The sequence below is a fragment of the Strix aluco genome, chromosome 10, assembly GCF_031877795.1.
Source record: "Strix aluco isolate bStrAlu1 chromosome 10, bStrAlu1.hap1, whole genome shotgun sequence".
Lineage (NCBI taxonomy): Eukaryota > Metazoa > Chordata > Aves > Strigiformes > Strigidae > Strix > Strix aluco.
The window spans coordinates 21,914,770-21,938,519 of NC_133940.1; the positions used below are offsets into that span (position 1 = coordinate 21,914,770).

Here is a 23,750-nt window from a genome sequence, read left to right on the forward strand (position 1 = left end):
CCTAGCTGCTTTTAAAGAGTTTTCCTTTTGTCTTAGGCTTTGCACCAAATTTCAGGCTGAACTGGAGTCCTTGTGGACCCTCCCTTCTTCCCCCCCCAGGCAAAATGCTTTGAAATGTGGTTGGTTTTTTTTCTTTCCATTCTTCTTCCCACCTGCTCTGTTCCACAGTCTGCTCCCTTCTTGTCTTCTCCACCCTCCTCCCCCAGGATGTTGCCTGCTCCAGGACTGAGGCAGCCATGCACAGCCCAGCCCCAGGATGGAGCCGTGCGGGGTCAGTGGTCCCCAGGAAGGATTCATTTCCCCAGCCTCTCTGTGACACATCTTCTGCCCAGCACTGACTTTTTATACAAATTTATTTATTTCGAGTTAATATTCTACTGCCAAAACAGTTCCCAGGAAGGGTGCCCCGTGACTGGCGGAAGGGGAAGCAAGGGGTAGGGTGGGGAGGGCGAGCCCTCGGGGTGAGCTGCGTGCTGGCTGGCTGCTACTGGCTTTGCTGAGTGTGGGGCCGTTTGCTTTTAATAAAGGCTTTCTGGCAGGACCCTGGCAGCAGTGCCCACCTGGCAGGGCTGACCCCAGGGGGGGAGGGAGCGGGTTCAGGTTGTGCATGGGGTGAGGATGGCCGCAGGGAGGGTGAAGCTACTGTATTTAGAGGCTGTCGTGCTGTTGCCCTGCCTGCCTTGCTTACTCTCTTCTGCTTTGGCAGCCTAGTATCTGGCCCCCTGCCTCCCCCCTGCCCTGGGGTTTGGGCAGAGGCTATCCGGTGTCTCCCACTGTAGTCCTGGCTGGGCTGAGCCATCCCACCCCTCAGCCGGAGACTGCTCCTGGCTTCAGGGCAGTGGGGATGCTGCCGGCACATAGCCCCCATCCCTATCCCTGCTCGCCTCTCTGTGCCAGAGCAGCTGGAGAGGGGCTCCCCTTCCCCTGGAGGTCCTCGGCACCCCAGTCCTCCTCTACGGTGGGCGACTAGAAAAGCAGAAAGGAAGGTGTCCGTCCCCTGAGGCTGCTGGAGGCAGAGGGGGGGTCTCCCCGGCGCTGCCTCACTCGCAGGGGTCCCCACTCTGCGCCCGCCGTGCTGCCTCCCTCTCGCTCAGCAGGTAGGTGTCGATGAAGACGAAGAGCTCGTCGGGGTTGATGGGGGAGATGTAGCGCTCGCGGTCGGCACCCGCCTTGTCCAGCAGCACGGCGTTGAAGTGGGAGCGGGTGAGGTGCAGGAACTGCCTGGGGGTGCAGAGGGGAGCCACCAGTCAGGATTGGTGGGGGGGGAGTTGAGGGCTGAGCCTGCCCACCCCACACAACCGTGCTCTGGTCCTCTTGGGGTGGTGGCTCCCATCTGTTCCTCGGGGCTGTGAGCTCTGGTGACGTTGTATTCAGACTTGCTGGGGGTGTCCCCGCATTGCACAAGCCCCTCCAGTGCGGCAGGAAGGGGCTGCCCACGAACCCAGCTACAACCTCATGCTTTGCCATCCCCAGAGGTGTCCCCATCCCTGGTCCCCTCCCACAGGCACCCGACTCTGCAGGACAGACCCCCCTGTCCCCGCTACCTGAGCTCCTCGATGATGCCGAGGGACAGCTGGTGCTCCCGGATGCGTCCCACCTCGTGTGGGGGCTGCCCCACCAGCTCGATGGTGGTGACGTGACGCAGGTCCAGCCCGCAGGCAGCTTGCTGTGGAAAGGGGCATGGTGAGACGGTGCTGGGCTTGGAGGTGGGAAGGGGGGCAGCGGGAGGGTCTCCTCACCTGCAGCATGGAGATCTGCATCTTGTAGTAGCGGTTAGAGGGGTCGGGGGCTGAGATGACAAGGAGGCGGCGTTTCTCGTGGAACTGATCCAGCAGGCTGGCAGCTGAATTCACGGCCGTGTTGATCTGCATGGCTGGGGCGAGAGGCCGGTGTGTGGGGAGATGCCATTTTGCCCCCCATCACCCCTTTCCCACCACTTCGCCCTGCCAGGCAGCATCTCCCCTGAGAGCCAGGCATTGTCGTGAGCAGGTCCTCCCTTGCGCCCCTGCCACTTACGTGCACAAAGGGGCTGGGAGCCCGTCCACTGTTGGGTGGACTGGCAGACCCGCAGCGAGCTGCCCTGGCGCTCGTAGCCCCCGTCGCACAGGTACTCGCAGGTGGCACCGTAGTTGTTGCCGTCGGAGGTGCAGGAGAGGTAGCCATTCTGCGGAGGCTTCAGGACAGGGCAGCGCCTCACTGTGAAGAGGAAGGCTGGGTGAGGGCTGGCTGTGATGGGGCACGGCTCCAGCTGTGGGGTGCAGAGCCCGGAGGTGGGGGGAGGCAGCCAGCAGCCCCAGGGGAGCCCGCTTCACCTTGGATGCGGACGCTGAACTTGCAGCTGGCTCGGTTGTATGCCTGGTCATGGGCGGTGTAGCGGATCACATGCTCTCCTTCGGGGAATTCAGAGCCGGGCTCCGGGCCTCGCAGCATCACCCTTGCGCCCAGCAAACACATTTCTCCATCAGGTTTCCCGGAGGGGGCACCCAGCATGGCCCGCAGCCCTTGCTGGTGGTGCCCACAGCACCTCCACCCTCACCTCTTGATGATGCCATCAGCAGAGTCCTTCACTCGGGGGGGGTCCCAGTAGACGGTGGCGGTCAGCTTGCCTGGCTCGGCTATCCGCTCCCGGGAGTCCGGGCAGCGGATCTTGGGAGGGTCCATATCTGCCCGCAGGGAGGAGAGGGATTTGGGGAACCTGCCTGGGCTACGAGAGCCAGGCACTGGCCTCAGCGCTCAGCCACCCCAGGGATGCCGGGCACAGCCCAGGCACCCTGGAGCCAGCAAAATCTGCTGTAAAGCCAGCACTGAGCACCCCAATCCTGGATCAACATCCCCTGCACCAGCCCCTGCTTCGGGGCTAATGGCACCTCAGGGAGCCGTGGGGACAGGGGTCCCAGGGCCGGGAGGTGCAGGAGCTGGCAGTGCCTGGGTCAGACGTGGGGCTGAGGCCTGCAGGCACCCCAGGTATGGAGGGTGGCCTGCCCTTGCGTGCCCCAGCAGTGTGTGGCTGGGAGGATGGTAGGGTGAGGATTTACCTACACAGATTGGCTCGCTCCCGCTCCAGCGCCCGTCCTCCATGCAGATGCGGCTCCGGTCGCCCTCCAGCTGGTAGCCGGGCAGGCAAGTGTAGTCGCAGCGGGAATCCATCTGCACGCCAGCCGAGCACACGTAGGAGCCCCGCAGCACCGCTGGCAGCACATGGCACCGGATTTCTGGGACAGAGAGAGCAAAGATCGGAAGGAAGCAGCCGCCCAGCCATGCTAGTGGGCAGAGCACCCAGAACTGGCCACCACCGGTGCCCACGGGCACGCTGGCAAGCCGATGGCCGGGGCACACTCACGTCGGCAGTACGCCATCCCAGACCAGTGGCGGCTGGGCAGGCACTGGACGGTGCTGGGCCCCACCAGCCGGTACCCGCGGGCGCAGCTCAGCTCGCAGCGTGTCCCCAGGCTGCTGCTGTAGGAGCCCCCCCGGGGTGAGTAGCAGGTGGCCTCTCCGCGGTGGATGTTGAGCGTGGCACACCACTGGGGCACTGGGGGAGAGGAGAGAGGTGAGGGGGCACCCGGCCCTGCCAGGCCTCGGTTTCCCCGTGAGGACCCGAGGGATGGGTTTGGGTGCTGTTACCACGGTGGTAGTCCAGGGCAGGCTCGGGGGGGGTTTCTTCCACATACACTTCATTGGTGTGGCTCTCGGCCGTGTAGTAGCCGGACCCTGAGAAGGAGGAAAGAGATGAGGGGCTGCGTGATGGTTTGTGGCTGCAGCAGCACCCTGGCAACAATGCCTCCCTGGACAGCTGCACCCTCTGGCCCCAAAACATCCCCTAACTCCCAGCAAGCGATCCCATCCCTGGGCAGACCCTGTCCTGCCATCCTTGGCGCTGTCGTCAAGGGTTAAGCCGGGCAGACAGTGATCCCAGTCCTCAGTGATGTGGTGTGCGCTGGCACCAGCCTGCAGACTAAACAGTGGCAGAAGCAGCCGCGGTTATGGCAGGAAACAGTGCTGGCATAGAGTGGGCTGGCACCGACCCCCGGCTTCGTGCTGCCGGGAAGTTCTCCTTCCATCGCTCCCCTGGCACCGTCCCTGCCATCGGGCATCCCCAGGGAAGGAAGAAAGCTGCCCCCTCCTGCCTGTCCCAGTGGAGCCCCTGGCCAAGGCAAGGGAGGAGAGGCGTGCTGCTCGGCTGGGGGGCTGGCGGGGATGCAGCCCCTTGCTTGCACGCCAAGGAAGGATGAAGCTGCTGGAGGGGCTTGGCTGGAGCTGCTGGCCTCACGCCATCTGTGCTGTGCAGAGGGGCCTCTGGCCCCATGGACGGGGGGAGGACAGCCTTGCACCATCCTTGCGGGTCACCCTCTGGCCCGCACCGTGTCCCCATGGGCAAGGGACCAGCAGGAGTGGAGGGAGCCGTGCGGGGAGAGAGGGCCGGTGTCCTTCCCCGCGGCCCCTCGGCGCCTTGGTCGGCCGCGGCATTCCCCAGCACTGAGCTCACGTTTCCGCCGCATTTCCGTCAGCCCCCGCCGGCGCTGCCCCCTCCTCGCCGCCAGCCCACCCCACCGCACTCCCTGCGCCGGCATGGCGGGGATGCTCAGCCTGGGAAGGGACCCCGGGCGAAGCAGCAGCCCCGCTGCAGCTGCACCCATCTCCCCTTTCCCCCACTCTGGGTTTGGGAAGGGGATATCTGCCGAGGCCAATTCAAGCAGCAGCCCCACCGTCACGGGGGAGGAAACTCCATTACAAATCTTTCCGACATGAACTTTACTACAGAATGACTCCCCACAAGCTTCATTAAGTCGCCCACTCGTTTCCAAAAGCCTTTTATGCCGACGCTCTTCCCACGCTGCCTTGGGGAGCGGAGGGACCTGGGGCGAGCGCAGGGCTGGATCCGTGGGGCTGGCGGTGGGGATGTGTCAGTGACCCAGTGAGCAAGGCTGCTTTTTGGGGGGGCTGCTGAGCCCCCCACCGGGGCCCTGGGGATGGGGTGCACTGTGTCCCCCGCAAGCAGATGTGCCATTTAATTGCAGTGGTCCCTTTTTGTGTAGGTGCTGCCTTTTCCTTCTCACCTGAGGCCAGCTCACACCTCTGGTTGCATCAGGCAGGAGCGTCCCCAGCCAGCCGTGCTGGCAGCGTGGCAAGGGGATGGGGACTGAAACAGGGAAGGGGGAAACCCCCCCAACCAGGGCAAGGGCTTCTGATCCTTGACCCAGCTGCCCAGCTGCAGGGGGGGAAGGTTTGGATCTGAGCACTCCATCCAGGCAAACATCTGCCGGGCGATGGCCCCCGCGGGAGCAGGGAGTCAGCAGGAAAGCTGCACGCCCGCAGGCAGGAGCGTGATGGAGAGGCTGGTTTCCTGCTCCTCTCTGGATGCCTCCCAGCACCCCCTCTGCTCCTCCCCGTACCCCACAGCGCACCCCTGCAGGCACCCCATACCCCACAGGCACCGATGCTCTCCCCAGCATCGCTGTACCAGGGCACCCCTCCCTCCCTCCCCACTGCAACCCCCCCAATGGGAGTGGGACCCTCCAGGCTGCCGCTCCCGGGGAGCCCCGCTGCTCCCGCACACCCCAGCACTCACCTTCGTGCCACGTGGATGACACCAGCCTGGTGAGGACAACCAGCAGGACGGGGGCTGCCTCCTGCGCCATGCTGGGGGGCCAGGGGGCCAGGGGCTGGCCAGCCCACCAGCCACGCCGGGTCCAGGGGCGGCCGCAAGCCCCAGCAAGGATGGAGAGGGGCTGGAAACAGGACGAGGGCCCCCTCCGTCGCCTTGTCACAGCACAGACGCCTGACTCCCCTGCCTGGCCGTGCTGCCTGGGCTGAGCAAACCTACTTTTCCCCTCTGCTGTCCGTCCCAAACATTCAAAAGCCGTGAGTCAGGCCCAAAATGATGGGATTGTCAAAAATAATAAATCCCAGGATCGCCCGTTTTCCAATGCACCTCCTGCTTCTCTGAGGCTTTAAAAGGTTGTCAGATTTTCTTCTTTGCAAGCAAAAGAGCCAGGAGTCTGTTCTGACACAGGAGAGAGCCGAGCTGAGCCTGTGCCAGTCCTGCCGGGCTCTGGGAACGGAGGTCCTGGGGGGCCAAGGCCAAAACCGCGGGAGCCAGGACCTTTTTTCCACCTCTTGCCAGGAGGGAGGGAGAGACCTCACTGCAGACGGCAGGCTCCGAAACCCATCCAGAGGCAAGCACTTCCAGCTGGGGTCTGTTTTCCAGCTGAAGTTCAGCCCCCGCGAGGCAGAGGTAATGAAAGCGTGTTCGTTAGGACCCGCCGCCCAGCGTCCCACGGGGTCGGGTGGGAGGCGAGGCAGGAGCTGGGGCCACTGGGGATTTGGGCTCTGGAGCACAGGACCGTGCTTGAGCGGAGGCAAAGGATGAGTCTGGCATGGACAGGTAGGGGAGTTGGCATGGGGCGGCGGGGGGGGGGGACATGCTGTCTGAATGCACTAATTATGTGGCGGCCAGGCCAGTAAGCACACGGATTAATAACACAGCTGTCCTGAGCAGGGGGAGGCTGCCGGGAGGCCGCCGTGCGGGGCTGCTTGCTGCGGGATGTGGGGAGCCCACAGCTCCCCGCAGCCCGGGGACATCCCCGAGGATAGGACGGTGGGGTGCTCGCCCGTGGCGGGCAGGAAGCCCGTCGCTTGCCGGCATGGTGGCTGTGCCATGTGCTGAGGCGCAGGGTGGCTGCTCCGGCTGGTCCCTGCTCTGCTGGGGGACACCTGGGCAGGGGGCCACGATGGGCCGGGGCTGCACCGCCAGCTGCTAGGGCAGGACAGCGGGGTCGGGGGGTACACGGGGCGGGCAGGGAGCGGGCAGGGAGGGGGTGGCAGGGGGCGGCAGGGAGCGGGCAGGGGGTGGCAGCGGGCGGGCAGGGGGCGCCCCCGGCGGGGCGGAGCGGCGCGTCTTCGGGCGCGCTCGGCCCTTTCCGTGAGCGCTCGGCAACCTCCGCCGCCGCTCGGCCGCCTCCGGCGAGCGGGGGGCGTGGCCGGAGCGGGGGGCGTGGCCCGGCCCGTCCCGGCAGCGGAGGGCCCGTGTCGGCCATGGCGTCCCCGTCGCGGCGGCTGCAGACGAAGCCGGTGATCACCTGCCTCAAGAGCGTCCTGCTCACCTACACCTTCGTCTTCTGGGTGAGCGCCGGGCCGCGACCGCCCCGACCCGCCCTACCCCCGCGGCATGTCGCGGCTGCGTCGCCCTGTCGCGATAGTCGCGAGCCACGGCGCCTGTCCCCCCCTCTCCCCAGGTGTCGGGCATCGTGCTGCTGGCTGTGGGCGTTTGGGGCAGGGTGAGCCTGGCCGTCTACTTCTCCTTGCTGGACGAGAAGGCCACCAACGTCCCCTTCGTCCTGGTGGGTGCCGGCACCGTCGTCGTCCTCCTGGGCACCTTCGGCTGCTTCGCCACTTGCCGCGGCAGCACCTGGATGCTCAAGCTGGTGGGTGGCCCCGGACAGGGCGGGATGGGGTCCCATCCCCTCCTGACCCATCCTGGCACGTCTCGTCTTTCTGTGTCCCAACCTACCCCATCCTGTCCCATCCTTCCCTATCCCAACCCCATCCCATCCATCCCGTCCCATCCCGCCTTTTCTGCCCGCAGTACGCCATGCTCCTGTCCCTCATCTTCCTCATTGTCCTGGTGGCCGCCGTTGTTGGGTTCGTCTTCAGGCATGAGGTGAGTCTGGGTGGCTGCTGCTGTTTCCCGATACTGTGGAGCGAGTTTGGTGCTGGTTTTAACCCAAGTGCAGTTGCAGATGTCACTGGAAGGACAGAGGTGCTGCTGGGAGCGGTGCTTAGTTTAGTTAAAATGGGGTTAAAGCAGCCCAAAGAGCAGCTTAGTCCCCATAAGGACCCATAAGGTCCCCATAAGGACAAGGCTGGGTGCAGGGTCTGGTGGGCACAGCACGCTGCCCCTCTGCCGGAACAGGCGAACTAGCCATGGACTTTAATTTCTGGCTTTGGTCTATCTTCTGCAATAATTTCTGTAATTAAAGCTCCTCTGAGGGTTCCTGCGCCACAGAGCAGCCTGCTTGGGGGGGGAGTTGGCACCGCGCAGGTCCTTGTTATTACACACAGCATCCCTGCTGCCCCAGCGCATCCCAGCCTGCCCTTTAATACAGCATTTAATTGCCTGGGTAGCCGGGAAATGTCTGCTGGCCACGGCTGGAGTCATTCCTGCCATCGCCGAGAGGTGACTAATGTGGGGCCATGGGTCCCGGCGCACGGGAAGGGACGGCCCCGCTGCAGAGACCTCTCTCTTGCAGATTAAGACAAACTTTGAGAGTAACCTTAACCTGGCCTTGAGGGACTACAACGTGACCGCGGATCGGCACAGCGAGGCTGTTGACACCATCCAGAGGACTGTGAGTGCCCAAGGCTTGTGTTTTTGGGGGGTGGGTGGGTACGCTCGCCTCACCCCGGGGCGTTCCCGGGGATCCCCTGTGGTATCGGCATCCCCGTCGTGGTGCAGGGGGTCCTTTTGCACCGCGGGCTTTTGAGTCTGGGAGGAGATGCTGGGTGAGACGGGGCAGTTCCTGGAGATGTGAAGACGGGAGCCGTGGGAGTGATGGTGGCACTAGGGGGTCAGTACCTTGGTGTGACCATGCTTCCCAAATGTGCTTCCCCCTCCAGCTGCACTGCTGTGGGGTGCAGAACTATTCGGACTGGGAGAGGACTGAGTACTTCACCCAGAGGGGCATCCCCCGCAGCTGCTGCAAGAGCCAGGATGACTGCTCGGAGGAGGATCTGAAAGACCCAAGCAAAGCCAAGCTGAAAGTGTTTGTGGATGTAAGTTAAGCTCAGAAGAATCCCCCTGCCACTCCTGGAGGTGGGGAGGGCAGAACTGGGCGGGTGGAGAAGGGCTTGCCCTTCCCTGGGAGGCTTGAAAGAAGAGCTGCTCTCTCGATGCAGACACCCAGGGACTCCTGTGGGGTGGAGGGAGGGGAAGGGTATGGAGGAACAAGCCCTCCCTCATGTCTGAGGGCCCCCTCACTCCTTACCTGGAGGTCAGGGATCAGCTGGACCCAAGCATTTGTGCTGGGGGCTGTGTGTTTTGGAGAACAGAGGAATAAGGAGGTGATTTCCCAGTAAAGTTTGTTTCGGCAGTGCTGATGTCTCCGCACAGCCGTGCGAAGTCCTGACCCCGGCGGTGAGCACGGGTGACCTCATTGGGCAGGGAGGCTGGGTGATGCAAGGGGCGTTCCTCTGATGAGTCACCTTGCTCAACCCAGTGCTCCCCTTGATATCGCAGCTGGGCTGGGAGGCTGGTTGGGTGCAGTGCTGATAGGGAAATGACTTTGCTGAGGTCAGGCAGGAGGGTGGCAGCCAGAAGCCCTTGGCTGCCCATGCGGGAGCATCTTCCCCTGGAGCTGCCGGTGCTCTGGAGAGGTGCTGGTTTGTGCTCCTGGGGGGTGAAAAGCACTGGACCCACGTGCTTGCTTTCCCTCCTCTGCAGGGTTGTTTTTTCCTGGTGACGTCGACGATGGAGTCAAAAATGAGTGTTGTGGCTGGAATTTCCTTTGGCATCGCATGCTTCCAGGTAAATCTCCCTTTGCCCGGCGCAGGAGGAGTGCAGAGTGAAGCTAGCATGTCTCCAGAGGTATTTAATTTCTGTGCAAAGTCTGATGTGTGTACAAAAGGCACGGCTTGTTTCAGCCAGGCAGGAGCAGCTATTCTGCAGATTCCCCTTGGGTTTAATCTCACCACTGTGCAGTCTCCAGTCTCTTAAACCCAGGCCTGAAGCACCAGCTCTGTTTCTGTGAGTCCAGGTTATTTGAGAAGAGCTCCTGTCTGTAACAACTGACTTCAGGAAAAACTGAACGGAGCCTGTGCTGTGCTGGGCAAACTCGCTGCATTTGCTGTTGGCAGGGATCATATCTACACCCACCGACCTCCCTTTTTATCAGGGAGGTGTTTTGGCATCACTTCCATGTGGCTTGCACCCTGTGAGTGCCCTGCTTGTGCTGGCAGCTCACACCCCGCACGTCGCCTTACCGTGCGATTGCATCCTCTTGCTCCCGCTCCCCAGCCTCTCCTTTACTTCATCCTGTAGGACACTTCCTGCGGGAGCCGCAGCAGCAGCACGCCCGCCAGCCCCTGCTCCGGCAGGCTTTATCCCGGCAGGAAGCGAGAGGCCCCTGCCCCCAGCTCCGCCACGCTGGGCTGGGCGTTGGGCACGCTGACACCGCAGCGGGGTTTCCCGAGGTGCCGAGGGTTTTCCGACGCACCGTAGCGGGAGCTGCAGGATGTGTGGCCGTCCCCTCTTTAGCCGGTTTGTGGAAGCTTGCTGTGCTCTCCGTGCTAAGCAGCTGCAGAGCGAGCTCGGCTGGTCTTGATTTTGGAGGGGCTTGAATTTACCCTCTTGATCCGGCACGCAGAAACTGTGGCCTGAGCTTCAAGGCGCTGCCGCCCGGGACCACCAGCTGACTGCGCCAACATGGGGAGAAGGAACCCTGCCAAGATACTTCTCCCGTAACGAGTGTGTTGCTGTGTGTTTCCTTAACGGATGGACTGAACTGGGGGAGAGGTGGGAGCCAACAGCCCCTGACTGCAGCTTGTGCTATCAAGTGCTTTTAATTGTGGCTGGGAGAGCCCCAGAGCCAGAGCTGCTCTGCTGTGCTCACCCCGCTCTCCTCCTCAGTTGGGCTGCGCTCGCCGTGGGGTCACTGAGACATGACGGACACACAAACAGAGAGCTGCACACTCCCAGCTGCGAAATTATCTCGGCTGATGCCAGGTTTGGGAACTGTAACCAGTTCCTGGCTTTTATCACTCTTTCAGCAAGCCTTGCTGTGTTGTGCGGCCAGCAGGGACCTGTCATGCAAATGTGCCCCTGAGTTTGCTTGTGTAGGTCGAACTCCTGCAGGATGGGGCCCTAAATGTCTGTGCAGGGGCTGGGAGACCATGTTGTGGTAACAGTAGCGTGTCCTTCAGATGCTGATGCAAAAACAGCAACATTGCTACCCCGCTGTCCTTGCAACAGGGAGAGGTGGCTGCTGTTCTCTAGTGGCTGGGTAATTGGCTGTGACGCTCTTGATATCTGTGTAATCTCTGAAATTACCATAAAATAGCACATGCTTCGTGAAGCAAAATGTAACAGGACAGGATGCGGAGCATCTCTTGTGAGGAGCTTGTTTGGCTGATGCCTGCCAGGATCCTCCTCTTCAGCCTCTCTCAGTTAGTCTGAAGCAGGGCGCAGCAGCCCGTGTTGTGGTTTGTAAATCCCACTGTCCATCCTTGGATTTTATAAAACTGATGCTCTGGAGCAATTGGTCAGGCTTTTTCCCTAAAACACCGCATCCTGGTTTTGGCTACCTCTGATGTGTGGGGGTTTTTTTCTCTTTTTCAGTTAGTTGGCATCATTCTCGCCTGCTGCCTGTCCCAGTACATCACAAACAATCAGTATGAGATGGTGTAGCTGGCTCCCAGCACGCTGTGGCTGTGGCCAGGTATGTCTGTCCAGTGGTGAGAGCTCGGTGGGCTGCCTCTGCATCCCCGGCTGCTGGCTGGTTTCCCCTGGGGACCTTCAGCACGGCAGCGGGTACCACGTGTGGGGATAGAGGGCACCTGGAAGACTGCTCTATCATTTTAAGCTGTGTATAAATCCAGCCTTGTCTGTTAACGCTTTGTCTTGTGCACTGCAGGGTATGCTCTCTGTGGCCAGGGAGGATGCCACCACCGCCAGTTTTCCTCTGGATGCCACTTCGTGAAATCTTGCTTTGAACTGACTGATCTTCTTCTCAACTAGCTCATAGAAGCGAGTGCAGCAGCTGTCCTGGTGCGCTCAGGGACTTGTCCTAACACTACTCCGCTGTGCCACCGCGTGCGATAATTAGTGTAGCTGCAGTGGTTACAGCAAGCACGCTCCTCCGGGTGCCGCAGCCCCCAGCTCTTTCCTTCGTGGCACGTTCGAGTGCCGTGCTGAGCCGACCGTGCTGGCAGCCTTGCCGGACACCCAGTGCTCGTCTTTGGTGCCTCCATCGGGAAAGTGATGCTTCCCCTCATCTCTGGCAGCCCCTCAACGTCCCCTTGCTCTCCGGACGTGGTTGCTTTCGAGATGGGACTGTTGCCCTGTTAAAGCACAGCCCTGTCTCCCTGAAGCCCTTGGCTCAGCAAGGTCTCGGCTTGTTGCCAAGCTCTCTCTCATCCCCGCCCTGGGTTTTATATACTTTTTTATAGTTGTACTTTTTTAAGTACAGGCTGTAGTGATTCTTTGTAAGCTGTAGCGAGGTTTGGTGATGTAGCTCCTGGTGCCTTTACCTTGGTAGGTGTCCTTGCACCGAGTCAGCTGTGACTTGATTGTCAGTATTATATGCTGGTTTAACTCATTTTGTGTATGGAGTAGAACTCTTTTGTCCTGAGACACAATAAATATTAAGATATTTTACTCTATGAAACTGCCTTGGCTTTTCTTTTCATCTGGAAATTCCTCTGCTCAAGTCTCTGCAAAGAGCAGTAAACACCCCCTGGGAGATAATCCGCTTGCCCCGGGCCAGCCGGTAACCTCTGGACCATTGCAGCTCGCATTTCTCCGATGCTCACTGGTGCACTTGCGCTTACAAATAACTTCTGTAATTGAATTTTCTTCATAACAGCGGTTGTGTAAGAGTGCTGAAGCAGAAGGCCTGGAGCATCCCAGCCCAGGAGCTGGGTGAGTTCAGGCCCGTGCAAACGTGTGCGTGCTCTGCCGGCCGGCCGCTCGCTCGGAGCAAAGGGCAGGGCAGCGCTGCTGGAGCTGGCTGCACCCCCAGCCTCTCCCCAGGGCAAGAAACGTGGATTTAAGCTGCTGTGTTCATTTGATACTGCTCACCTTTGGGCTGCTTCACAAGCAAGTCTTTGCCTTATTAGCACGAAGTGGCAGTGGTGTGGTGAAGCTCCCCTCCTGCTGAGCTTGGGGGATTTTTGGGTCTCAATCACCAAATTTGGAGCAGCTGGCCGGCTGCCGGGGCTGCCTCTCCTGCTCCCGGCGAGGAGGCAGGTGTAAAAGGAGGGGTTAAGCCACAGGTAGGAGTGGTGGCCCAGCGTCAGCATCTGCCCTCCAGCAAACACTGCTCCGGTTCTGGGTGAGCTGCCCCAGCTAAACTGCCCCGTGGTGTGGCAAATGGCCAGGTACGGGACAGCCTCGCTGCTGACAGAGGAACCCGAAAGGAAACACCCAAAATCCTTCTGTTGCGTTTAACCCGGGTGAGTAAATCAGACTGTTGTCAGCGCCTGGCTGGCTGACAGCCTCCTGGGTCGGGATGGCGAGGCAGCGTGCGTCAGAGCATGGAAACCGGGTTGGAGAGATCGGCTGACGGCAATTAATGGATGGATGGAGACAGGGCAGGAACATGTGAGAAGCAGGGCCAGGTCTGGATAAACCCATCCTCATCAGAAAGCCTGCGCAGAGGGAGGTGAACCTGCACTGGTGCCTTTTTGGCTGACCTCGGTGCCGGGCTGGGCAGCGCTGCCTGCAAGGGGCTCTGCAGGCAGCTCCTTCCCGGGGCGGACGGTGGAGGCGATGCCAGGCGGGCAGGGATGGGCCTGGCAGAGGAAGGCACGGGGAGCCCGATGGTTTCTGAACTGATGCAGGAAACCCAGCGCTGACTCTGTGCTGACCTGGGGAGCACAGAGACTTGTCCAGCCTGCTCGTCCCCATGGCCAGCACCAGGCACTGCGGCCATCAGAGGGTGCAGATTTTATTGAGTTAAATAGTGCTTACGTAGACACCTCACTTTAATTTGGAGAGACGTCAGTGATGTCCTGGAGGTACGGGCACGTGCTGGGGGAGATGCCAGGCAGACCTGGGACCCTGCTGTCCTGGCAAAGGCATTGGATGTACCTTGGTGACCCGGCTGGACACACTGAGCTGGGAAACCAGCACCGCTGGTTGGCCCCAGGGCTCCGGTTTCCTGCAGCAGCTGCGGCTGGGTGGGTTTCACACATCCCCACAGCATTCAGACCTCCCCTCTCAGGGGATTAAATGTCTCTGGGGACTTGTCAGAAATGTTTGGTGTCCCCAAGGCTGGTTGGTGTCCCTTGGGATGCCATGCGGGGAGCTCTGCTGCACCGTGTTCCAGTGTTTCAACCACTTTGTCAGCACAACAGGGATGGAGGGAACTGCCCTTAAAATGTGCTCACGTCCCCGTGGGAGCTGCAGGGATGCAGAGAGGGCCTGGCAGCCCCAGGGACACCACAGCCAGCACCTGGCACAGTGGCAGCAAGCAGAGCCTGACCTCTGCTCCCTTTTCTGTGCTCACGGCTGAGCAGGCTTGTCTGTCCAGGCGTTTCCCTGGAAAGCACCAGCCGTGGCAGCGCATACTCCCTTGGTGACACTGAGAGGGTTTGTCTGGTGACATCCGTGGGATGTCAAAGGTCCTCAGCAACAGCCAGGTCCCTGGGATGAGAGCTGGAACCTGGGGTCTGGCCTGAGCACCAAAGCTGTGAGCAGAGGAAGGATGCACGGCGGGTGCAGGGGGATTTTGGCCTTTAGCCCTCAGCACTGCTGCAGGCAGTGTCCTGCTCAGGGTGGCTGCAGTGTCAAGGACTTTTTTTTGTCTCCTGCATCTCAGGTTTTGCCTGTTTCTTGGTCACAGGGCTGGGAACAGCTGATGGCACTCGGGGTCCGCTGTACCTCTGCTCCCTCTGCCCAGTTCCCCAGGGGGTCCTTGTGCTCGCTTCTGCCTCTGCCTTGCCTGCACACTACCATGTTGCACATCGCTCCTGAGGGGATTGGTGCCATCCCTGGGCTGTCACTAGTAACTACCTAAGCACATCAGAGCACGTCGGAGCAGAGGGTCGGGATGTGCTGAACAACTACCACCGCCATCAGGGAGCAAATTAGGGACCTCCACACGTTCCCAGTGAGGCGAGCGCTGGCAGTCCCGGTACCTGAGTTATGGATGCTCGTGACAAGGCAGCCGAGCAATTAGATCACTTCTCAGACCCATTAAGCATCACAGACTGAGACTAAACGACTTTCCATTTTCTTTGCAATCGCTCATACAAGACGTTTATTGTTTGCCTCTTGCTGCTCAGCGTGGTGATGATGCACTCGAGCACGGCCTCCCCCAGCCCCGCGGGAGCAGTGCAGGATGCCGGGGGGACAGGCATAGCACCTCACCAGCAATCAAGCAGGTAATGACCTGCATGCCAGCTCCTTCAGGATGCATCCAGATGGGTGGTGACACGGCAGGCGGGCATGGGGCAGCACCCAAGTGCTGGGTGCTGAGCGGTGGGTGCTACACCCTGCCCAGCATCCGCGCGATCCACCAGTTGCAGGGCATGATGATCCGGCAGATGACCCTCCCGCCCTGGTAGCAGTAGGGGTAGGGGTAGTAGCCCAGGAGGGGCTCACAGACCCGCCGGCAGTAGCGGTTGGCACGGCGGCACTGGGCACAGCAGTAGCCTCGCTCATCCCACAAGGGGTGGAATTCCAGCCCGTTCTCCGACTGCCAGGAAGAGCCAGCGTCAGCTCAGCGAGGGGAATGTGCAGCCGAGGCACCCCGGCAACACGGCCAGGACACCCCAGGAGCATGGACAGGATGTGCTGGGAGGGCAACTTGGGCAACCCACAAGCATGGGCAGAGCACCCTAGCAACGTGGTCAGGGCACCCCAGGAGCACAGCCAGGACACCCTGGGACTGTGGCCAGGACACCCCAGGGAACATCACCAAGACCGCCTAGGAGCATGGCCAGGACACCCCAGGAGCGTGACCAGGACACCCTGGGACCATGGCCAGGGCACCCCAGAGTGCGATTCCCCACACTCACATAGTCATTGACGGGCAGGTCCTCCTCGGTGAGCTGCCGTGCCCGACGCTTAGGGCCTGGCTGCACATCCTTCTCCACCTCTTGTTCGCTCCCCCCGTCCAACCAGCTCTGGTTGTCTACGAGCAGCTCAGGGTCTTCTTCTTCTGCCCCTTCAAGGTTGGCCAACTCAGGAGCTACAGGAAGAGCCCAAACATTATTGTCAACAACCAGGGAGCAGGGGGACAAATGCAGCAGCAGGCATTAATGTCTTTACCACAATTTGGTGCCAAGGTACAAGAAAAGCCCACCAGCAAACCAGCTGTACTCCATTGCCTCCTGTTCTTACCAAGCCTGGGAGAAGGACTGTAGGAGATAATATGGCAGGAGGAGAGGGTAAAGAAGACATGGCCTGTCCTCTCCCCGTGCTCATGGGTGGTGGGTGCCTGTGGGTGGTGTTGGCATCCCCTGCATGGGGCTGTGGGCACGGGGAAGTATGTTCTCGTGGTGGGCTCCGCTGCTGCAGGGAGGGTTTGTAGAGCCCCGGCAAAGTGACACGATTTGGGGCAGATTAGGCCCGGCTACAGCACCCATGGCTTAGGTAAGACCCGCAGTGACATTAATTTCCTTTGCTGAAACTCAGCTGCAGATGGGGTCTAACAGCAGGGCCTGAGGAAGCAGAAAGAGGACAAGCAGCCTCCCTCTGCATCACGGATCTCTGATGCCCACTTGCCCCCAGGACCATCGATGGCCGTGAGCTGACTGGTACTCGGGGATGAGACGTGTCTCTGTCGCTGCATTGCAGAGAGAGTTTTCTCGGTAGGGGTTTTTAAACTAGCTCATTCGGATAGAAGTGGGTTAGAGAGAGTGGGTAATTACGCTGGCAGATCTCAGAGGCCGCAACCTCTGTGAGGGCTGTGTAGTGAGCAGCTGGAGGTGGCAACCCTGTTGTGTGATTTAGATGCAGATGTCTGCTCATGCTCTGATGTTCATGCGGTGACAAGAATTTAGGTGTCCCAGTTTCCAGCAGCGCTGGCTTCTTTGCAGGTACAAAGGGTTGGGGTTTTTTTGCCTTGTTATGAGGAGGGTGGCCACTCTGCAAAGTGCAGGGCAGTGGGGAGCCGGCAGAGACAAGTGTTTTGCAGAGAGAAACTTCAGCCCCTGCTATTACATTGGCCATGCTCTCTCGTGGTCGTGACCAACATTGTGTTCATGCCTGAGATGTACAATGAGGCTGTGGAAATGGGTTCCCACCACATCACAGCGAGGGAGATGGCAGGGGGGATGGGTGGGTGGCAGGGCTGCTCCTGGTGAGGGGACTAATGAGTACTTAGGGGGGGAGATGTCTCCTTGTACCTGCTATTGGTGTGGGGTGGATCCAGTAGATGGTTACATTTCTGCAGATATCAAAAATTTTGGAGCTCTTCAGGAACTCCTTGTTCTGAATGGGCTTTTCCCCAGGCACCCAGACCACGGACTGCTCAAAGTAGGTGGTTGTGATTTCTTCTCCCTGGAAGAAGAGTGAGATTTCACCCCAGTGTGGTGAGACACCCTCTCCCCATGGCTGGCTGTTTCTCCTCCCCTTGGCTTACCCAGAGGCACCTCTCCCTTCCCAGAGAGCAGCTGGACTTCATCTGCCATGGCTTGTGGTGCTCACTGGGTACACATGCAATACCCTGCTGGCCCTCACGTAGGCAGACCCATCACGAGCCTTGTCTTTCCTGTCCTCTTTCATCCAACACCACCCTGCTCTCTCCTCCCTCCGTTCATCATGCTTCAAGAGCCTTCTCCTTTGCAGTCCCCACCATCTGGAAGAGCCTTCTGGAGCACCCCAGCTCATTTAAAACCCAAGATTAAACCATCTCCTCTCTGCTTTGCTCTTACTACTTAATTTCTCTCTCCTTCTGCTACTGATTTTGTGATCGAACACTTTAATTTATTCCTCACAGAAATTCTTTGCACGGCCATATACTGTAATTTATACCACATGTCTCTGCTGTTGCATTAGTCCATGGTATGTTTTGGCAGGCACTTAGGGAGGGAGATATATAAAGATTATTGGATGGGTCTATGTTGAGCTATCTGCCAAGGCAACGTTGTGTATGTTGGTGGTGGTAGCCCATAGAACAAGCTGGCAAATGACATTTTTCTCTCCAGAAGGTGTCTGGAGCTGTATTTCTCTTTTATAGAGTTTTTCCTTACGGCTTTGGGAAGTCTTAGGAAAGAGCCAACAGAACCTGATCCAGTCTGAGTCGTTTTGGGAGTCGCTGATAAAAGCCATGGGGTTGGGGAGGGGCTCCCTGAAGGACCTAGCAGTGCGTGGGCTCTGGGAAGAGATGACTAGAGCTTAAATCTACATTTATCTCATTGGGTTTTACATTTCAGCTCTCTACCTGAGGCAATGTTCTGCTAAAGCCTGGGAAGTCATATCCCTTTTACGATGGTAGCCAAAAAGATCTATTAGCTTCTTATGGCATAATCAAAGAATCGGTGTCTGGAAATTTGGGTCATGATTCAGGGACATTTTTCTGCCCACGCTTCGTTTCAAACACATGTCCTGCTGGCGTTTTATCTGCAACAGCTTCCTTGGGGGGGGATTCAATCTGCTAACACCCTTCGTCTTGCAAACGGGGAGGCAGGCGGGTTGTGCTGCGGGGCTGTGCCACCGCCGGGGGCTTGGGGAAGGGGACAGGGACGGGGGACAACTGCTTTCAAGGGACTGAGCCATCACCCCAGGTTACGCGGTCATAGAGGGGTTAAAATACGCAGTCAAACACTTTTTTCCACGCAGCATGCAAACTGTGAGACTTTGCAGCAGGATGTGGTGGGTAAAAGTTAAATGGGCATATCAGGCCCATCAATGGGAGGAAGGTCCATGCAGGACAGGGACGTGGCCCCAGCCCGGCGCTCCCAGGGCTGTACGCCAAGCGCTTTCTCGAATCGCATTTCTTAAACACGTCTGCTCTTTTAAATTCATTACTTCTGCCTCATTCTGCTTGAGAACATGAGGCTCAATTCTTGGAGAAAACAATTTGATTGACTTTTTGGTGCCTGCTAATCCTGAGCTGCCTTGTGACCTTTTGACTACAACAGGATTACTGTTCTTGATCTCCGGTATTGTGCTGAGAGGTTTTTGTCTGTCGACTGTCTAATCCTGTCTCTTTCCACTTGTTGTTTTCAGAAGCAATCCTCTGAAATAAGATCATTTTATGAAGTAATCATAACTCATTATTTCTTCATTGCAGCATCTCTGGGAAGGCTGGAGCAGATGGGAGGGCGGTGGGGATGGCAGCCACGCTCCCAGCGCCAAGGAGAGGACTGGGTTTCACTGGGGGAAGAGGGTTGTCCTGTTTTATTCACCTACCTCAAGCTCGGGGATCTTGGCCTCTGTCGTCTCAGGTAGGACTTTAGTCTGAGTTTTGATGAAACATTTTTGAAGTCCCACAAAGAAGATACCAGTTATTCCCTACAGCATCAAAACAAACACCAAAAAGCAGTCAGGGCAAAGCGAGAGGATAAATAACCCCATCGTATGGAGGGTACAGCTGGATGAGCATATAGTTATATTTTTCTTGTTGATGTTTTTGTGCAAACTCTGTTCAGCAGTGGTGGTAAGATGTACTAACAGGTTCTCCTAAGGGATATTGCATTTTATGGTTTGGGAGAATTGGGCTTTTTGCAAATATTTTAAGGCAGATAGTCATAAAATTTTACTTTGCTCCCCTTCTCCTTATAACTATCAGAAGCTCTAGTTATCATAAATAAAAATATGCAGAATAGCATCTGACCATTATGGTTATATGAACATTCAGCCCCCAGTTCCTGCTAGGCTATTAGCTGAAAATTTTGCCATATGTCACTGCACAGGGTATTTCCCTACAAATTTTAATTAGGTTTCAGAGAGCCTACAACATTGTCATGAGGTTTTAATGCTCTCCAGACAGACAAATGTACTGGGCTTGGATAGATTTATGATGATTGCGTTCCTTTGCAAGGGTAAATCCAATAACTAGGTCTTGCTTTTAAGATGTATTTTGATGGAACTGAACCACGCCACTATTAAATACTTGTGGAAGCTTATGTAGATACACATCTCCTTTTCTTTGAGAGCATCCCCAGAGAGCCTGCATTTGGGCATTGCTCTCCCTGGCGCAGAAACAAATCATCCTGGGGCTTGCTCCAGTGACGCCATGGTGTCCTAAGGGGTCCCACCAGTCCTGCTGGAAGACAGGGGACAAACCTGGGGACAAACCCTGCCGCACTCACGTTTTTGAAGTCATGGATCTCCAGGATTTCCTCGCTGCCATTCCCACTCCTGAAGGTCTCTGTCCTGGCCAGTGGGTCAATTTCCATCACAATCTTCTTCTTCTCGCCATGGCTGAAGAACATGTGTTCCATGTCGTAAACCTGTGAGGAACAAAACCGCACAGGGGTTGGCTCAGCCCCCACCCGATTTCACACGCCGACTGGTGGGCAAGCAAACTGGTGCTGGCTGTGTGACCACTGATGCTGGGTACCCTGCCACGGTGCCGGCTGCTTCCTTGTGCCCTGGCTCTGAGCCAGGACGATCATCTGGATAGCTCAAAGAGAGGCAGCTCCCAGGTGCTAGGGCTGGGAAGAAGGGCAAGGATGGGGCCAGGCTGTGGGGGGACATGTGTGTCAAGCCTGGGCGAAGATGCTCGTCCCACACTTGCACCAGGAGCTTTGCCACGGCTCAACATTTGCTGGTGCTTTCTGTGGCATGAGCCTGTTTATGTCCCAGGCTGGACTTGAAGTCCTGAGCCCCAGGGACCTTTCTTTCCCTTCTCCCTAGCTTGCTTGCTCCATCATTGCATCCCTGGCTTGCTTGCTCCATCACTGTGTCCCCATCTTTCTTGCTCCATCACTGTGTCCCCAGCTTGCTTGCTCCATCTCTGTGCCTTCTGTTTTTCCTGGAAAGGCAGGGGTAAAAGCCTCACTCTGCCTGGAGGAGATTGGGGATTGCCTGAGGATTAAAGACCTCCTCAAGGGCTGCTGAAGAGCTTCGGGGTGTAGCATCCAGTGGCACTCATCCCTGCGGGGAGCCGGAGTGAGCAGCGCCGGGGGGAGCAGCCCTCTCCTCCTCGCAGGTGCTCGCCGCACTCAGCCAGCCCGGCAGCCCTTCAGTCTCTGCGGATGCCTGACCCTTAAAGGATGAGTAGTGGCAGATGCTATTTGAAGCACAAAAATGATTCTGTTGGCGCAGCAGAGCTGGCGAGCCTTGAGGGAGTCTCGCTTCCCAAATCAAACTGTGTCGTGTGGAAGCAAAGGGCTTGTGCAAAACCCCTCAAGTCCACATGGCACAGGGCAGTGATGGAGGCACAGGGATGGGAAAGCCCTGCTCGTCCCCCGGCATGGCCATGGAGCCAGGGAAGGAGCACCCTGGCCCCACAGCAATGCCCAGGTGAGGGGCAGGAGTCTGCCTGCAGTCCCAACCTAAACCCCCTTTCACAGTCCCCTGGTTCTTGCACATCCCTCCCCATCACGGGGTTCAAAGCCTCTTAGCAATATTTTCAGCATCAGTATCCCCCATTTTTGCAACTGCTGGAGGAATCCTGGTTGCAAAACCGGCTATGCTGGCGGTGACTGCCAGGTACCTTTACCCGTGCTTAAAAATTAGAAGAGCAGTGTGCTCCTTGGCAGCCATGAGCATCCCCTGTTAGTCAGCAGGAGGCTTTTATAAAGATATATAGCTGTCAATGTATTTTATGGTACAGCAAAAATAGTCTGAAGCCTAAAATGGCTGGAAGGCCGCCGGTTTTGACTGACAAAATGTTCACAGTGCCATAAATCATTTCTAGGAGGGTAGGATCCCGGGTGGCACCTTACCTTCGAGTGCCTCTCCATTTACAAAGAATTACTTTTGCCAGTGCAGTGGCCAGCTAACCCATTTGGGCTTTGCTGGCTCTGTGCTGCTCAGAGAACTGTGAGATATTTTATAGGGCTAAAAATGACACTTGCTCGCAAATCGTTGATATATGTCCCCCTGTGAGGCTGCGATGAGCCCCTCATTAGCTGACTCATTGCCTTCGCTCGCTGGCTGTGCCGGCCAGCGTGGATGCTGCCGTGAAGAGGCCAGTGCTGTGTCCAAGGCCACCTCTCAGAGGAACAAGTCTTCTTTAAAGATTTTTTCCACTCTCTGGTTGCATAAAGGGAGCTTAAAGGGTTTTTTCATTCTTTAAAGAGTTTAATTCCCCCTGGTTTATATTTTTGAGTGTTAGGATCTTCCAGCCTCCCCCATCCTGCTTTTTCTGGAGGACTCCCGGACCAACTGGAGAAGCCGCTGCCCCACGGCTGCAGAGGACACGGAGATGCCGGGAGCATCAGTGTGCAGCTCCACTGCAGGAACTTCTTTGTTTTCCTGCGACCTCACGCTTTGCTTGCCCACTCATCAGGTGTTGTGAAGTGCTTTCAGAAGACCGACAGACTCCATCCTCCACCAGTGTCCAGTGGTGAGGACACCAAGAGCTGGCGCTCTGGATAACCTTTCTGAGGCTGCGGCAATGGCTCCGAGCTACTGGCTCAGAGAAAACCTCCCCTCCAGGGGTTAACAGCCTCTTCCCCCCACGGCTGGCACACACCCTGTTTTTCGAGGAACAGTAGAGACTTTATAACCGTCTTGGCAGGAGCCTGGAGACACATATGGCTTTTATTGCTTTTTCTTTTATTTTGGGGGGTATTTATTTCTATTTGTTGATAAGAAGACAAAGCTTCCGGCGAGCGGGGTGCTTCCTTTGCCCAGTGGGAGGGCAGCCTGGCCGGGGCTGGCGTGGCTCCGGCGTGGGGCAGGGGAGGAGAGAGGAGATGCCACCGTGGGAAAGAAGCTGCCTTGGCTACGCACGGGAATTTTGGAGACGTTCTTCAGAGCCGGCAAAACCTGCTGGCGCCAGGGTGTAAAGTGGGGCTTCCTGGATGAGCATGGAAACTCAAAGGGGAGGTGGATGAGGAGCACCGGGCAGGCAGTTGGCTTCAAGGTTAAGCAATTTGCTTGGGGTATGGGACAAAAAAAAAAAAGGGATTTTGCAGAATTGCCAAGATCTTGGCCAGAGCGGGCAGAGATGCTGCCCCCGGCACGCTCAGCACTCACAGCAGCGTCCGTCTGGGGAGCTGGGAATAAACGAGCACAATCCAGTTAGCAGGAGCTCCTCCAAAAGCTAATCCGTCTCACCATCCCCTCACATTGCAGACACATTAAAGTAAGAAATATAATCCATGACAATCAATCACCACTGCGTCCTGGCTTTCTCTCTTCTTTATGCGGTGGCATAATGACTTTTCCACCAGTTTCTGGCAAGATAATTGAAATGAAATGGAAAATATTTTCTTACTTGTCATAAAATTTGCTGCCGGTGAAATAAGAGTAACTTTAACTCTTCGTGGTGTAGCTTCCATCCCCTGTAATTGTCAGCTAGGGAAAGAATGCGGTGACAGAGAAAAAAACCCAGCCTGTATAAAGTAAAAGCTATTTATGAATAATACAAAGATTTTTAAAAGTCCCATGAATGCTTGTGGTCTAAGGAAATGCATTTTGTAAAGTTGCCTGGGTTTCGGGGTGTAGTTAAAAGTTTCAGTGAGTCGGGGAGGGACAGCTCTGTCTGGGGAAGCGGCACTCAGAAACACTGGAGAGTTTTTACTTACTTTTCTGGGTGTTGGGTTCCAGAGATATTTGACACCAAAAAATATCAGAATAAGAGAAATGAGCAGCACGCTGAAGAGCAGTCCGCAGATCTGGTATCTGGTGCAGGTCTTCTTTCGCACCTTGGATGCTTCTGCCTAATTAATGACAAAACAGTGATAGCCAGAAGTCTGCTGATGATTTGAGGAGGGACGAGTACACACACATATCAGACATTTATCATGCTGCATGGTGGCAAAGCAAGCCATGAACTTACATCCAGAAAGCGGCAGTCCTCCGGGCTCTCCCGAGCCGTCCCTCCCATGGTCTCCTCCGTGTGCGAGGACGCGAGCCCGCTCCGAGGTGGAGTTACAGAGGCTCTGGGCTGCACATGCGGTGGGGAAGG

At 57.7% G+C, this 23,750-nt stretch overlaps 3 protein-coding genes across 4 annotated transcripts; 1 reads left to right on the top strand and 2 right to left on the bottom strand.

Annotated features, from left to right (window-relative positions):
• Positions 1-336: 336 nt before the first annotated feature.
• On the bottom strand, positions 337-6,719 carry SRPX2 (sushi repeat containing protein X-linked 2). Its single transcript, XM_074835016.1, has 10 exons — positions 5,570-6,719; positions 3,625-3,711; positions 3,341-3,532; positions 3,036-3,212; positions 2,537-2,663; positions 2,313-2,434; positions 2,017-2,196; positions 1,740-1,873; positions 1,545-1,666; positions 337-1,221 (listed from the first exon to the last, which is right to left on the bottom strand). The coding sequence occupies exons 1-10, from the start codon at positions 5,637-5,639 to the stop codon at positions 1,041-1,043; spliced, it is 1,392 nt and encodes a 463-aa protein (XP_074691117.1). The 5' UTR covers positions 5,640-6,719; the 3' UTR covers positions 337-1,040.
• A 273-nt stretch (positions 6,720-6,992) lies between these two features.
• On the top strand, positions 6,993-12,380 carry TSPAN6 (tetraspanin 6). 2 transcript variants are annotated; one of them, XM_074834777.1, is made up of 8 exons: positions 6,993-7,122; positions 7,236-7,424; positions 7,586-7,660; positions 8,250-8,348; positions 8,617-8,772; positions 9,440-9,523; positions 11,333-11,432; positions 11,628-12,380. In XM_074834777.1, exons 1-7 carry the CDS (start codon positions 7,036-7,038, stop codon positions 11,399-11,401), a joined length of 759 nt encoding a protein of 252 aa, XP_074690878.1. In that variant the 5' UTR covers positions 6,993-7,035; the 3' UTR covers positions 11,402-11,432; positions 11,628-12,380. The 2 variants fall into 2 exon arrangements, with proteins under 2 accessions (XP_074690878.1, XP_074690879.1); XM_074834778.1 differs by lacking the exon at positions 7,586-7,660.
• A 2,601-nt stretch (positions 12,381-14,981) lies between these two features.
• Positions 14,982-23,669, bottom strand: TNMD (tenomodulin). The gene is made up of 7 exons (XM_074835017.1): positions 23,622-23,669; positions 23,368-23,502; positions 19,978-20,118; positions 19,076-19,177; positions 17,068-17,221; positions 15,736-15,908; positions 14,982-15,413 (listed from the first exon to the last, which is right to left on the bottom strand). Exons 1-7 carry the CDS (start codon positions 23,667-23,669, stop codon positions 15,204-15,206), a joined length of 963 nt encoding a protein of 320 aa, XP_074691118.1. The 3' UTR covers positions 14,982-15,203.
• Between the last annotated feature and the right edge of the window lie 81 nt (positions 23,670-23,750).